Below are 16,042 nucleotides of genomic sequence, written 5' to 3' on the forward strand. Positions count from 1 at the left end.
CCCACTGCTCCCATCTGTGTTTATTTGATTTATTTCACCTTTATTTAACCAGGTAGTCCAGTTGAGAACAAATTCTCATTTACAACTGCGACCTGGACAAGATAAAGTAAAGCAGTGCGACACAAACAACAACACAGAGTTACGCATGGAATGAACAAACTTACAGTCAATAACACAATAGTGTAGTGTTAGTAAAACGTTTACTGTTGACAGGAGAACAAGAGGAGACAATAGGACGAGGTGGATAATTTTATAATAAGGCCGTTTAATCACATGTAAAGATATCTTAGTAAAATCTTGCAGCAAGGCTCTTTCTGTCTGACTCCTAGTGAATCGTCCGGGAAAGAGGCCAGTTTCCAGAATTGTACAGTACTATATAGACAACAAGCAAAGTAGGTAGATCTGCGAGTCCGGCCTTCCGATTGGTCGATCTGGGTCTTGGGTAGTCCTGATCAGGCCTGGTGTCCACGTTCTATTGGTTCCTGAGAGTTCTTTGTCCTGAGGTCCAACCATGGGTTGGGTGTGTCTGTGTGATTGTCATGGGGGAGGGGAATTGTGGGTGCCGTGTATATGTCCAATGTGTCCAGCATATGTCCAAGAGAAAGAGGGGGTGTGTATGTTGTGTCAACTTATAGGTAATGTTGAGAAGTTGTTAAAACAAGTTACCAATATCTAATACAATTTCTTACAGTAGCCTAACAGGGAGAGAGAGAACTGTATGTGGGGCTCAATCTATGGATCTTGCACTACATACCAAGGCTAATGGATGTAGGTAGTACAACGATCACATACGCCATGTCGGAGTAATCTGTCAATTAACATGAAAAAAAAAACATGTATATTTTCAAGAAGAAAAGGGCTGAGAAAGAAATTATAGGCAAAAACCGTGAAACAAATAAGTTCCCTATTCAGCAGTGGTCAGTCCCTCCTTCCCTCCATCTCATTCGCAGAGTCGGTAAGTATTTGCCAAAGGTTTGACGTCATGTACATCGGTGTCCACAAATGGATTGTGAACCATCTTGAGCTTCACATCCAGTTAGTTCTCTGCCTTGTTCGACGAAAACCGTAATTGTTATTTTCTGCGCGGATATCAATTTCTCGGTCTGAACTACAGGTTGGGTCAAGCATTGAGGTTTGGTGTTTGTTTAAAATATTTTCAAACGTGCGTCTTCTTTTGGAATAACATCAATTGTAGGCTATACTATCGTCCTCCAGACCAATGGAGAAAATGGCCAGACTTGTTCCTTTAAACTCATCTTTCCAACCTCCAACTAATGGCGTACTGAAATCCCTGTTGGAGAATCCAATGAAGCTGCCATTTCATCATGAAGAAGGTAAACAAAACGCAGACGTCAAATAATTTGTTACGTGGTAGTTTACATTCATTTTTGAGACGATTGTTTTGTCGTTCTCGCTTTCAAGCAGGATCTGCCAGTGTTGCAGCGCGTGAGCATGCAAAATACAATGCAGAAAAACCAGAACGTCTCCGATGGCTACAATATTTCGGTAGCCCGGTGTTTCTCACCTTTAGTTACTAAGAATTGGCGTTGATTCAAGTGTAAATTAAAGGGACAATCACTGTTGCTACATCCATTTTTGGACTTATAAATGAATTGATTCTTGAAGAGGAGAACTTATAAATGCCTCATAAGCTTAGTTCAACTGTCATACCCCATCAGAACCCCAAATATAAGATTGTTTTACTCCAATGTTTGTAAACAATGAAAATGTAAACAAACACAATATAGCCTCAACATGGTTAAAACTATAATTTTGATATCATGGATGGTCAATCCTTGTATCCATAACTCTAACTCTTCATGTCTATGCATTTGAGTGGTTACATTTCTCTAGCCCCATCCCTCAGCTTTTTACCGAACCAGTGTCGGGGGATTCGCTTTGTTATTGTTTATACTGCTGATTTCCGCATTAAGTGTAATGTATTGGTACTACTACATCTAGCCAGATCGGGAAGGAGTACAGTATGATCCATGATGGTTGCAATTTGTCATTAAATGTCAAAAATACATTCCTGGTATGACAGCTCCAGCCTGATAAGGATACAGTGTAGCAACTATCCCTTTAATTCTTGTGACTTACGACAGAAAACGTCCCACTGTAAGTTTTTGTCATACAGTACTTTTATTATTTGGAATGCTATTTTTCGTACACCGTTTAAGCTAGAAACGTCATTCAAACGTTTAAAAAAGAGTGGTCGGGACCAGTGTGCTTGTATACAACTTGTGGATGTCCTTTACACTTTATAAACTATAAAGCTTTTTGCCCTTCGTTTTGTCCTCCATCCACTTTAAAGGGATTTCAACATTCTAAAGGTCCCATTGTGACATCAATACATCCAACATTCTATGCACTGTGAACAATGTAACTTGTGACAACAATCAGCTACATTGACACTTTGCCAACAAGTTAGACAAAAAGTTAGGGCGTGTGGAATCTTCCTCTACTTCTCTGCTATTGAAATCTGAAATCGTAACAAAAATATATTCTTGCGATAAAACGTTACAGCTGTTTTAGTAACCGCATCAACTTCATTTTCTGTAAAAAAAAAAAAAAAAAAATAACATTAGCCGACCTCCCCAGCACTTTAGACAAACTTAAAGGGTATGAGATCTTGGTCTACTTCTCTGGTATTCAAATGCGTGTTTCACGATATACCGAAACTTCAGTACTTTTTCTATACTAGAACCTGAAAAACGGTTGGGTACCCGAATTGTTGTTATATTTGGTACTTCTGTCATGTCTCATGTCGTCTACAGATTGAGAGAGGACCAAGTCTGTCTATCAGCGTAGCCGATGTCCCCTTATAGCGCGAGAGCACCGTGCCTGCTCCACTTCCTCATTGCTAGCCCAAGCCTGTCAGGAGGAACCACTGGGAGTCTGAGCTGCATCACCACTTATGCGGCACACAAGTTAACACACTTGAATAATGAAAAACAGCATGTAGAAATGTTGAAACTGTTAATAAATGTTTTCAAAGGTGTATGTGCATGACGTCATGGGTCTTAAAGAGAACGCGCATACTTTAAAATAAGGCCCAAATGGAAGGGAAACGGATTGGTTTTCATCTGTAGCCCAATGAAATCAGCCAAAACAAGGTCAATAACGCAATGTATGCACACACTCCAATTAAATATGCATTCCCTTGTATTGTAAATAGGCCTAGGCTACATCATGATTTACCCAGTTTATCAATAGACTAGAGACCATAATGTTATGTCGTTTGGTAAAAAAAAAGGTGACATTTATTTTGGAATTTATTAATTAATGCATACATTAAAACATTTTTCAAATGTAATGATAATGGACTCAAAAGATCCATCTGGATCAATTACCATTCTGTGACTTTGGCTAATACCCTTTATTTTTTTAATTGGTATCATTTTGGTATCAAGTATTGTGATACTAAACCTGGTATCGAAGTCAAAACTCTGGTGTCGTGACAACACATTCAAATCTGAAATCAGAACAGAATTATCTTCTTCTGATCAAAAGTGACAGCTGTTTTAGTAACGGTTATCCACTGCATTCGTTAAGCTAACTTCCCACTGTTGAATTAACTGTCATATAACTTTCAGAAATGTAACATTTATAGCACTGGGTGAGCACATTTCTAGCATGAGACAATGAGTAAACATTTAGACTTTTGACACATCAGCTACTTTGACTACTTTCCCAACAACTTAGGCAAAAACTTAGAGGATATGGCATCTTGGTCTACTTCTCTGCTATTTAAATCAGAACAGAAATATCTTCTACCAATCAAACAACCACTGTTTTATTAACCACATCAACTACATTCTATCTAAACTTTTAAAAATAACTGACATTTTGACAACTTTCCCAACAACTTAGACAAAAATCTGAACACTACTACAAAAATACTTTTAAAGGGCAAAAGCAAGTCCAACAGTAGTACATTGTGGGAAGTTTGTAATCTACTGTAAATAGTTTGTTTTCCCGAAAACTAGCCAGTCTAGAAACCATTTAGTACTTATTTGGCAACAACTTGATAGAGACTCTCTCTCTATATATAGATAGATTTGAAAAAAATCTTTAAAACTTCTGGAAATAGGTTGAAGAGAAATTAAAATATATTTCCTGAGCTTTCCTGAGACTGGAGGTTGTCCCCTTGGGGGTGCTTTTGCTGTTGGAGTTGATGGGGTATTTACTGTAGTTTGGTTATTTATATATTTGCATCAAGTATATATACATTCAAATACGCCTCAAGTAGACCTATGTTATATGTTTAATCAACAATCAGGGGCTGTAGATATTGTGTGTGTATATATAAATTAAAACCTTGGCCTTTTATTGGCTTTGACATTGTAAAGACATTGTTTGGCTGTTTTGGTCTAACAGTGATATGACTCTCTCCAAATATTTGCAGGTTTTGGAAAAGAGAAGAATGAGAAAGAGAAAAAGTTGGATGAGGAAGGCGGTGCCAATACTCCACAGTCGGCCTTCCTGGGGCCAACCTTGTGGGACAAGACCTTGCCATATGATGGGGACAACTTTCAGCTGGAGTACATGGACCTGGAAGAGTTTCTGTCAGAGAATGGCATCCCTGCAAACTCAGCTCAGAATAACCAAAACCAGCCACAGCAGTCCCGGCAGCCCACTATCCAGCAGGTTTCCCCTGCACCCCCCATACCCTCTGTGGTCGACCTCAGCAGCCACGCCACTACCTCCGTTCATACATCCATGGTGTCCCAGAACTGTCTCCAGGGCCCCCCAGCCAGAGCAGGTAAAAGACCATATCACACCCAACACAAAGCACAGGAACACTCTCAAACGAAAGCTAACATCTGCAAGGTCAACCAAACGCACACACGCACACACACAACCCTCCTATAGCTCTCAAATTAGGGCAAATCTCTATGGTCAAAACCTGAGTTGTTGCGCTTTCTAATAATATGCCCCGGGCGCTGTTTGTCCACCTGGTGTACTCCGCACGCATATTATGACCAGGTCTTCTCAACACTGAACTTTCTCCTTTACTGTATACCCCATTCCACTCTGACCAAAAGCACAGATAGAGGTTTCTCCATATTTAGGCTACTTCAGGGGCTTTGAGTATGCTAGGACATTTCTTCTACAATTCTGGCCCTGGACTTTGGAGCTTGAGTGGCATTGTGCCAAGTACTAGAAAGTTAAACTGGAGGGACAGTAGTTGTACAACTTGGGTGGGTTATAGTTTTGATCCCTCAACTGTGTAGTTTTTGTCAACAAACATTTACAGTTTTACTACTTACCCGGTGAAATTCCAATATTGATTTAGATTAGGCTCATTTTGTTGCTTGGCACGCGATGCTCCATTTTGCTTTGTTTGCCTAAGGCGAATCCTGACGTATCTGTGGCTGTCTACTGAGGAGACAACCAGAAAAAAGTAAAACGTTCCTCCTTAATGAAACACACATTCCTGGTACCCAGTTATTTAGAGGTGTGAGGATAAACATACCTTATTTACAGGCATCACCAAGGCAAACATCTTTCATAAGGCTAGTTGTCATGGTTTCAGCCTCTTGAAAGTGGGGGAGTGAATAAAGAGGGTCAGTGTAATTGGTGTGTTTGTTGGAGCAGGCAGATGTGATCTGGTTTGTGCTAGCCAATTCTTTGTTGCTAAATAATGGACATCCTATCTGAATCTTCTACTCGAGGGGAAAACAGTGATTCTATTGCCTGTAATTGTTTAATTTTGAAGCTAGTTAATTAATGATGAGGATGGTAGTTGTCTTTATGACCCTATTTTATTTAATCACCATTTGTAAATAAGGTGTTATCACATCAGTTATAAGTATGTTATATGTTTAAAGGGAATATTTCTGTGTGCCCATTGGTTTGTGTTATATAGTAACTTTGGTACGTATTTTGGTTGGTGTGTGTGATATCTTCACATTACCATAGTTGGTAGAGCACAGTGTGTCAAATAGAATCCTTATAATCACATCCACACTGTATGGAAACCTGCCTTTTTATAATGTTCCAGTGTATAACAGAAGCTCATGTTTACAATGTCTCTGCTCGGTGGGACCTATATTATTTGTCCCATACTTCTTGAGGTTTTATGGATATGAGTTAAGACACCATTATCAGTAAACATCCTCAGCTTGAATAGAAGTTGAACTCTCACACAAAACACATTCTGCTGCATTTTATTCCAATAGACCTATGTATGTCCAAAGGTTTTTCATCTTAGTCATTAATGATCTACCACGTCCCGACGTGAACAGTGATGGTGACCTAGTGAAACTGGCCTGTGTAGTGAACTTGAATTCATATGAATTACCACTTAAATGGTAGTGCTGGGAATTGCCAGGGCTCCTCACGATACGATATTATCGCGATACTTAGGTGCCAATACGATATTTATTGCGATTCTATATGTATTCTGATTTGATACTGCGATTTTTGTGATTCGATGTTCATGACATATTGCTCACTATGTCTGCTGCAGGGGGACACGAGAGGCCCATGATGATAACTAGTTTTGATCCGTCATGGAAATAAAAGTACTGAAATGTTGGCTCACCATTTAATAGAAGATTGAGGCCAAAGCTATAGAAGGAGAAATACCAACGTTTTGGGACAGGTACAGACGACTAACGTCAACTACCTAGCAGAAAATATACAAAAGGTTTGTTGTTGAGAATTGATACTTGGAGTCATAAAATTGATATAATATTGTCATAAATAGTATTAATATTACGATACTCTACTGTATCAATTCCCCCCCACTATTACTCTGATCCACCCAGCATGCTTTTACTGTGATTTGCACTCACATTTGAAGGAATTACAAATGCCCTAAATTCCCATCCATTCCAAAAATAACCTCACAATTGCCATGGTAAAAAAAAGAACATTTACAACTTCTTCTGATGTATGGCATTCTGTTTGACACATTTTAATATGATTTAGCTTGTCCCTTGAAAGTAGTCGCAGACAGAAGTGTAATAGTTTGTTTCTAATGATGACATTATTACTCATGCCAAATATAGCCATATGTATGTCCTTCGTCACTGTACGTACAGTGACCACAATGTTTCTCTCAGTATTTATTTCCCCACTGCTTTCACAAAGTAAAAAAAAAAAAGAAGTTGGGAGCAAACCTTGACGTGGTACTGTAAATAGTTTTTGGCCTCACCACAGGAAGTAATAGTACATCCGAACACAACAAACTATTACACTTGTCACTCGTGTCAAAGAATTACATCTGTACAGTTACAGTACAAAGAATCCCAGCATGTGAGGGTGTTCGTGCGTGTATATTTGTCTCAGTGCGAGTGAGTGTGTGTGTGTGTGTGTGTGTTTTGTCTGGTACAGTTTCACAGGGCCTGTCTTCTCGCCATTATGCACATCCCCTCTCACATGTACGGCTAGGTCTTCCTGACAGACACATGCATCCGCTATGTGTAGCCCCACTGCTAACGGGAGCTTGTCATGGCATGAGCATCTCCCCCTCCTCCTTCCTTTAATTCTCCCTCACCAGACAGATCCCAGTCGGAGCCATAGCAGAGGCACAGGCTGAACCCTGATGAGTTCACATGGTCAAGGCTATGCTGCTATCACATACACCTCCAGCCTAGCCCGCCCCACCAACCTCCCAATTCCATATTGCATGCAAGCACAAGATAGCTTTGTTATCACAGCAGATATCCAGTGGAGTTAGTGATGGGCGGGTCCCACTGCTGGTTCAATAAGGGGCCTACGGTCTATTGTTGGCAGGTGCCAAAAGGGAAGTGGAATGTAGACAAGGTAAAAGGTCAGGTCTAAACTTGTGTGCCATGGAAGTGACTGTCTGATAAGGTATGTGGTACCTATGGAAATCCTCTCCCTATAGTCAACAGATAAAGGGGAGGCATGGTTAGTTCTCCTGTTGACTCCATGTTGTTTAGCGTCACATTCATATACAGTAAACACTTAACACAATAATATGAATCCCCGACTAGCTCACACTTCATTTTGAAGATTGGTTGGAAAAGGCACAGACTCAATGTTGTCATTCCTTAGGGGTCGAGCTTAAAATGTTAATGAAAATCAAAGCAGTTTAAAGAGGGTTTGAGTTTCTCTCCTGACTGTCCAGCAGTCAGAGGAAGAACATGCAGGTGAGAGTCAGGTCAGAGCCATCTTATCCCTCCATCCCATCTGCACTGGTTCTACTACCCACCCACACAATGCAAATCTGAGCATTTACCTACAGGAGAAGGAACAAGACGCAGAGCTCTTACCTTCTATCTATGTTTGGTGGACGTTGAACACATGTTGTCAGACTGGTGTGTGTTGTTTCTTCCTATTGGAGGTTCATAGAGGGGAGGTCACAGCCAAATACTATAGGGCACTATCAGCCAGACTTTTCACCAGGCCACTCTTAGCCAGTAAAGCATGTCACTGTATTTTTACTCCAGTAATCTGGTCAGAATAAATGGTTAAAGTGATAAGTTGTTTGGGCCACAGTGCTTGTTATTTATACAGGTGATATACTTTTGACAGATTGTTTTGGACAGCGTCTGATTTAGCCCTTGTAAGTAGCTTGGCACTAAGCTGACAGTGTTAGTCAGTGGCCTGTCATTGTTGGGGACTAACATGAGGCATTGAATTGGACCCCTGCTGAAGTACCACTTTGGATGGCCAGCCATTTTAGCTTAATGTGTTAGTGACTACTGATGCAATGATTCACTGGTGACGCTAGAGTGTAGTTGTCACGCTTGCGTGTCTACATTTTAGTATTTTAGCAGATGCTCATATCCAGAGCGACTTATAGTAGTGAGTGCATACATATTCATCCATATTTTTTTTTTCTAAATTCATACATATTTGTTTTCTCTTCTGAAAGGGCTGGAGTAGCTGTCTTACTTCCTTCTGCATAACGTACAAGCAGGTCAGACCTGTATGTTGGCCCCGGCTTAAATCTCAACCAGGACTGGCTGGAGCTAGAAATGCTGCTGTGACCAAAGGTCAGAAGGCTTAATGCCGTAGCCAGCTTAAGCACAGAGAAGCTGGGTCATGACGTAGGAAGTGACCTAAAATGTCGACCTTTGAATTCTGTTTGAGTGAAATGTTTTCACCGTCAGCAGGAAGAATTTGTATTTCTTTCATTCCTCATTACGTTTTCAAACCAACTACAAAAGACTACAGTCCTTTGATTGTGAATCATTGTAATTGTCAAGCTGTTTAAGTGGATGAATCTCAAGTAAATACACTGTCATAAGATGCTCACCGCCAGCCACCAAATTACAGCTGATTTGATGAAGCCATCCAATTCAGTTCTTCAGTTCTGCTTGCTAATCCACAGAATGATGAAGGGTAGAATGTGAAACCGTGTCAACTGCTGACCTGCTGCTCTGTGCAATATAAATCTATTAGGTGTTACGTAACATCCACAGAGAGATTGCAGAGGCACATGTTGAGGCTGGCTGACGAGAAGGTTGCCTTAACATTTACAGACACAATGTTGTTGTCTGCCTGAGCTCAGCTGACTAGAGGCACTGATAACAGGGCCCCAGAAAAGCTTAAATAACATATATTCTGTGTTTGTGAGAGTGTCTGTGTGTCGGTAAATCTGTGTGTTTGTGTTCTCTGTGCTCCACCTGTTGGTTAAAAGGTGCAACCACAGTTATTTTGCTTTCCTGTGGGCAAGGCCAGTTGTAGAATTATTTAGATGAAATAGTCATTGACTTGATGAGCATGTATAGAATAAGACGGACATAAGAATATAGTCCGTCTTCACATGCAAGGCTGGTATTGATTCTAGAGCAGGGGTGTCAAACTAATCTTTCCCCGGAGGCCGCATACGGTCGTCAACGAGGTCTGGAGGGCCGCACAAAAAATGGTTATATTTCCTTGCTGTCAAAATTTGCAACAAATAGTCTTGTAGTCCTCTTTTCTGAATTTCCGATGCTTCCTGACTGTCTAGCTTTCATTTCGGTGATTAATTAGCTAGCGGGACACAGTCAAGAAACTATATGAATGTAGGTCCATTATCCTTTCTACAAATTTTCAATTTGGTTTTAGACATTTTAAAGTGCATGCATGCATGCATACATACATACAGTACCAGTCAAAAGTTTGGACACACCTACTCCTACCAGGGTTTGTCTTTATTTTGACTATTTTCTACATTGTAGAATAATAGTGAAGACATCAACTATGAAATAACACATATGGAATCATGTAGTAACCAAAAAAGTGTTAAACAAATCAAATTATATTTGAGATTCTTTGAAGTAGCCACCCTTTGCCTGGATGAAAGCATTGCACACTCTTGGCATTCTCTCAACCAGCTTCACCTGGAATGCTTTTCCAACAGTCTTGAAGGAGTTCCCACATATGCTGAGCACTTGTTGGCTGCTTTTCCTTCACTCTGTGGTCCAACTCATCTCAAACCATCTCAATTTGGGTTGAGTTCAGATGATTGTGGAGGCCAGGTATTCTGATGCAGCATTACATCACTCTCCTTCTTGGTCAAATAGCCCTTACACAGCAAGGAGGGGTGTTGGGTCATTGTCCTGTTGAAAAACAAATATATGAGAGATTTTTTTTACTCAAACCACCCGTAGTCCGCATTGGACCGGGCTGTATGTTTGACACCCCTGTTCTAGAGGATCAGCTTTGTAAAGCACAACCGTGATACAGAACAGAATGGCGGAATACTATGATGTGAACAGGCACACGTGTGTTAGTTTCCCCTAAGTGCCCTCCTTGGGACTTTTTAAAGGGGTCTTTCTAGAGAACTCAAAAGTACCCCTACTACCCCAGGTATGGGGTAGGAGGTGAGGGGGGTACTAATGACTGCCACATTTGTCATAGCTTTTTATATTACATTTAATGGCAGATTCTTGAACCTTCATTTTAAGGAAACCAGTTGAGGTCTAATAACGCCTAATTTCTAACCATTACTTTCTCAAGGACCATTGCACCTCAAAGCCTGATCTTTCAGAGAGTACAATCTCTTCTAAACAGTGCCCAGATGTAATTCAGCAGACACTCTAACCTGTTTTCCTTTGCCTTTCTCCTGCAGTGCTGCCCTCAGCTGCCAGGAACACCCCCAGCCCCATCGATCCAGAGTCTATTCAAGTTCCAGTGGGCTACGAGCCCGATCCTGCAGACCTGGCTCTGTCTAGCGTGCCCGGACAGGAGGTGTTTGACCCCCGAAAACGCAAGTTCGCCCCAGAGGAGCTCAAACCACAGCCCATGATCAAAAAGGCACGCAAGATCTTCATCCCTGAAGATCTCAAGGTAACCTACCTGAAGCCTACTTATGTGGAAGGTTGAAAGGGTTCACCACTTGTTTGGCCAAAAACTTTAAGCACCATGTTTTCTTATGTTATGTTATGTAAGCAGCAAGTGGACTTATTCCACCGAAATAATCAGAAATATTTTAAACCACTGGCGCAAACCCAAACCGGCAGCTTTTTCAGTATTGATAGGGAGGAGGCGAACTTGGCCAGGATTTAGATTGACAGGTTTAGCCATGGTCATTTACCCTTAACCCGGGTCATATGATGTTGTTGGAAGATGTGTATCACATGTACTATTTTGTTTGTTGAGGTAAGATGGCTTCCTGCAGGGTGCAAAGGAGGTTGAACGTGTCAGGCAGTTTTAAACAACGTTATGGAAATGTATTAAGTGAAAATGAGATACGTGATGACATGAATAATAGGTTTGGAATACATTTGGAATACTGTTTATTACTCAGGTGAATCACTTATATTTTTACAATACCACAGGTAGTGTGAAGAAATAAATTAATCACAACAGTGTGTTTCACCTCACTTTCCAGGATGACAAGTACTGGGCCAGACGCAGAAAGAACAACGTAGCAGCCAAAAGATCACGGGATGCCAGGCGACTGAAGGAGAACCAAATTGCCATCCGGGCTAGCTTTCTAGAGAAGGAGAACGGTGCACTTCGCTCAGAGGTGGCCGACTTGAGGAAGGAACTGGGTCGCACCAAGAACATTGTGGCCAAATACGAGGCTCGGCATGGGCCCCTGTGAACCTCCCCAAACCACGCCACACCCTTCCGTCTCACCCCCTCACCCAAGAGTTTGAAGGACAATGTGCCTCCCTTTTGGTGGCACTGGCCCCCCACACACCAGCCTCTCACCCCTGTACATGATAATCCTATATGATTCTATCATTTGGAATTTGAATTCTGTCACTGGCATCCGTTTGTTTGTTCCTTGTTTTCTCACTCACCCTTCATGTACACACATGTACATGGGGTATGAGTATGTATGTATGTATGTACAATATGCACACACACTTTCCTCTTTCAAGTACTAGAAGGCACTTTGAGTGTTAATGAGCCAACAACCTACTCTCCGGATCCCTACCCTGTCCCCTCCTTCCATTGTTCATTTTGTAAATGATGCCATGGTGTTTGTTTTCCCCCTTTCTCACCTGTTTTATACATGTGATCAGGACTGAGAACTGTTGTAATGTATCTCCCTCCCCATCCTATGTTCTTCTAGTGCTGTTTTCAGAGGGATTATCCTCCTACCTAAGACCCTGTTCCTGTCTGTTATGTCCTGTACCTTTCTGTAGCATCCTTTCTCGAACGGTTTGTACTGCGCGTACATTCATATTGCAATTTTTTTATGTTATTGTACTTCCGTTAATATTATACATTTCCGTGTCCATTGTTGTTCTATTGCAGCGCTGTAACATCAGTTCATCACATCAGGACTATAAGCTACTCTTGTGATTTTTAATATTTTCTTGTTAGCACTTAACCTCCCTCTCAAACCTCAGTATAACTGTACAGTTGAAAAGAAAAACCAGCGATTCTTTTCTATCACACATTGAGCAATAATCTTTTCCAAATCTATATTAATTCATGCTACCAAGTTTTTCCTCCCACACCGATTCACCAATCGGAGCACCTCTTGGTCTCCAATAGAACCCACAAGCCTCTTGTCTCGCGTTGCGCGGCGCGGTCATTTTCTGTTGGAAGTTGCGCTAGCTAGCATGGTGATGGTGAACAGATTTCCCACCCTGTGCTCAGTGGTCTCTCTGCTGCAGCCTGTTCCAAAACCACAACTCAGCTAACCATCTCTGCACTAATCTTCTAACGCGTGTCACAATCTGCCCTGGTGCAATGTTCCTCAGTCTAATCTGCCTGATATTTACGTATCTCTTCTGTTAAGGACAGATACATTTTTGAAATATTCAATTGTTAATTGTTATTATTATGACGTCTTTTGTGTCGTTGCTATTGTTGTTCTTATTATCATCTCATTGTTTTTATTTGAATATTTCAGCATGATTTCTCAGAACACAAACCTCAAGCTAATCGCAAAGTGGTTTAATTATTTCCTTTTTATTTAGCATGATTAACAAGAGTGGTTCTTTTAATAATCAATAGAGATATCTGTATTTTTGTAGATATGTGTTTGCCTTCTTCTGTAAGATGGCTGTATGAATGTAAAAGATGTTGAAAAAAAGTTGGATGGTGTTGTCCAGTACTGTGGTTATCCCAAACAATTAGTTTACTACAAACCAAAATATTCAGTACAGAGATGATATATTGGTTATAAGAGATGTTTATATAAAGCTATTCTATATGGGTTTTTTTGTACAGTATTTTTCCTATACATTACTGGCTATGTATTTTAAAGGAACAGAATCCAGAATAGTATTATTATTAAAGAATACAAATACATTACTCAAAGATCCAATATAGTAGTGTTTTGATATCTTAACCATAATAATGTGGTAGTTTTACAGCGATTCATCCAAATCCAGCAGCAGTAACAGATACTTTTGGGCATTATTGGAAGACACTCCTGTATCCTGGTTATATACTATAGATTTAGCCGTTAGTAACCTTTAGTTCCTTGTGTCATGGAATCGTAGTGCTTTAAGCTCGAGTCTCCCCAACGTTAACATGAAATAAAGTTGTGAGTATGGAGGATGGAATGTATGGAATTATCTTTAATTGCTTTCTGTAGAGACCCACTATTGGGTCTCTATTGCTATTGATTGTCATCGATGTCACCACTAGGTGTCTCAAGAAGACTCCTGTTATGTGTCCCTTCACTCAGATGACCAAAATATGTCACCAGAGTCCTTTGATGGTAAAACTGAAAAGGTTGACCTTTTAGTCATATTCTGATATAGACTAATATGACTAATATTTGGAGCCATCTCTATGCTCACTAGTTAGAACGATGTTACAATGAAGGGGGAGGGCAATTTCAGGTTACTGTAGCTGCTGTTTGTCTGCTTGTTAGACCTTGCAGTTCTAGTAAGCCCCCGATGCCTGAGTGATATTACTCTCAATGACACTGCATAGCTTACTGAGGTCTCTATTTCTGCAATATTACTTCATTAAATTCACAATTGACTAAATACAGTGTAGTGTTTCTTACCTATTGAAGATCATGGTCCAGCCAAGGTGAGAGTAGAGATGATATGTTTTGGCTGTAGAGAAATGGCTGGAGGTGGTTTTCCTTATTCACATTTCTTTAGCCCATCCGTACAGATATGGGTTTTGTTAGTTGTGTGTGTCCATGTACTTTAACATGCTATTCTGTACCATGGACGTACCATATGAAAGAATAGGATAAAGCCATTACCAGTCCACACATTGCCCACATACCTCCCTGTAGAGTGACTTCACTACCTCACCCATGAATGGAAAAAAGTACCATAATTCTGAGTCTATTCCAGTGCCTTGAATACACTGCCTGTTCCTCAGTCTCTCAGCGATGTAATGTCATTATCACCACTTGAATAGGTTCAGATCTAATGCAGCAAATATTATATATATTTACAATTGTCTTTTTACTTATTTAAAACACTACAATTAACTAATTACCATTGTATTAATGGCAACACCAATGGACTGTTTCACAGAGGGTACATAGATACACAATGAAAGGAGTATTTTGTCTTGTTTATCATGGAATGAATGCATAACATATGATATTCAGTCCTTGGCCTCCCTTTCTGTAATTCGTAGTGTCTAATAAAGTATTTTCTGTTTCTTTTGATGTGTCACACTTGTTATTTATGCTAGTGTCAAACATTTTCAAACTGTTTACTGTATACACTGAGTCTATATAGTACTTAAGCAATAAGGCCCGAGGAGATGTTGTGTCGTGCCTAAGAACAGCCCTTAGCCATGGTATATTGGCCGTATACCACAAACCCCAGAGGTGCCTTATTGCTATTATAAACTGGTTACCAATGTAATTAGACCAGTAAATAGTCCTTTTTAGTCATACCCATGGTATACCATGGCATTCAGCCAATCAGCATTCAGGGCCCGAACCACCCAGTTTATAAAAAAACATTAACACCTGCCCTTTCCATGACATAGACTGACCAGGTGAATCCAGGTGAAAGATATGATCCCTTATTAATGCCACTTTTTTAAATCCACTTCAATCAGTGTAGATAAAGGGGAGGAGACAGGTTAAAGAAGGATTTTTAAGCCTCGAGATAACTGAGACATGGATTGTGTATCTGTGCTGTTCAGAGGGTGAATGGGCAAGACAAAAGATTTAAGGTCCTTTGAAGGGGTATGGTAGTCGGTGCCGGGCGCAACGGTTTTGGGTTTTTCACACTCAACAGTTTGCCGTGTGTTTCAAGAATGGTCCACCACCCAAAGGACATCCAACCAACTTGACAACTGTGGGAAGCTTTGGTGTCAACATGGGCCAGCATCCCTGTGGAACGCATTCAACACCTTGTAGAGTCCATGCCCCAGCAAATTGAGGCTGTTCTGAGGTCAAAATGGTGCAACTCAATATTAGGAAGTTGTTCCTAATGTTTAGCATACATTTAGGAAAGTAATGTCACATAACTAGTATTTCTAAAGGAGTAAAAAACATTTACAGTTGGCTGGGTTGTCAGTTGTGGTATGTTCAGAACATGGTACTAAATGAATGAAACCGCTGGTATCAACATTTCAGTGGCTTGTGTGTTTTCCTCATCCACCTGCCAGTCTGATTGATCAAAAAGCTCCCAGGCCCAGCAGCTGTCTCAAGCATCAAGGTCAGTGATTGGAAGGTCTC

General features: G+C 40.6%; 1 protein-coding gene across 1 annotated transcript; it reads left to right on the forward strand.

Annotated features, from left to right (window-relative positions):
• Positions 1 to 968: 968 nt before the first annotated feature.
• LOC129825300 (hepatic leukemia factor-like) lies at positions 969 to 15,013 on the forward strand. Its single transcript, XM_055885301.1, has 4 exons — positions 969 to 1,334; positions 4,409 to 4,765; positions 11,039 to 11,256; positions 11,801 to 15,013. Exons 1-4 carry the CDS (start codon positions 1,220 to 1,222, stop codon positions 12,014 to 12,016), a joined length of 906 nt encoding a protein of 301 aa, XP_055741276.1. The 5' UTR covers positions 969 to 1,219; the 3' UTR covers positions 12,017 to 15,013.
• The last annotated feature ends 1,029 nt before the right edge of the window (positions 15,014 to 16,042 follow it).

This window comes from Salvelinus fontinalis, chromosome 2, assembly GCF_029448725.1.
Source record: "Salvelinus fontinalis isolate EN_2023a chromosome 2, ASM2944872v1, whole genome shotgun sequence".
NCBI lineage: Eukaryota > Metazoa > Chordata > Actinopteri > Salmoniformes > Salmonidae > Salvelinus > Salvelinus fontinalis.

Excerpts from the sequence above, each read along its gene's own strand:
- LOC129825300 (XM_055885301.1), top strand. The coding sequence starts at position 1,220 with ATGGAGAAAATGGCCAGACTTGTTCCTTTAAACTCATCTTTCCAACCT. Across the intron at positions 4,766-11,038 it reads GGGCCCCCCAGCCAGAGCAG|TGCTGCCCTCAGCTGCCAGG; the intron begins GTAAAAGACCAT and ends TTTCTCCTGCAG. Across the intron at positions 11,257-11,800 it reads TCATCCCTGAAGATCTCAAG|GATGACAAGTACTGGGCCAG; the intron begins GTAACCTACCTG and ends CTCACTTTCCAG.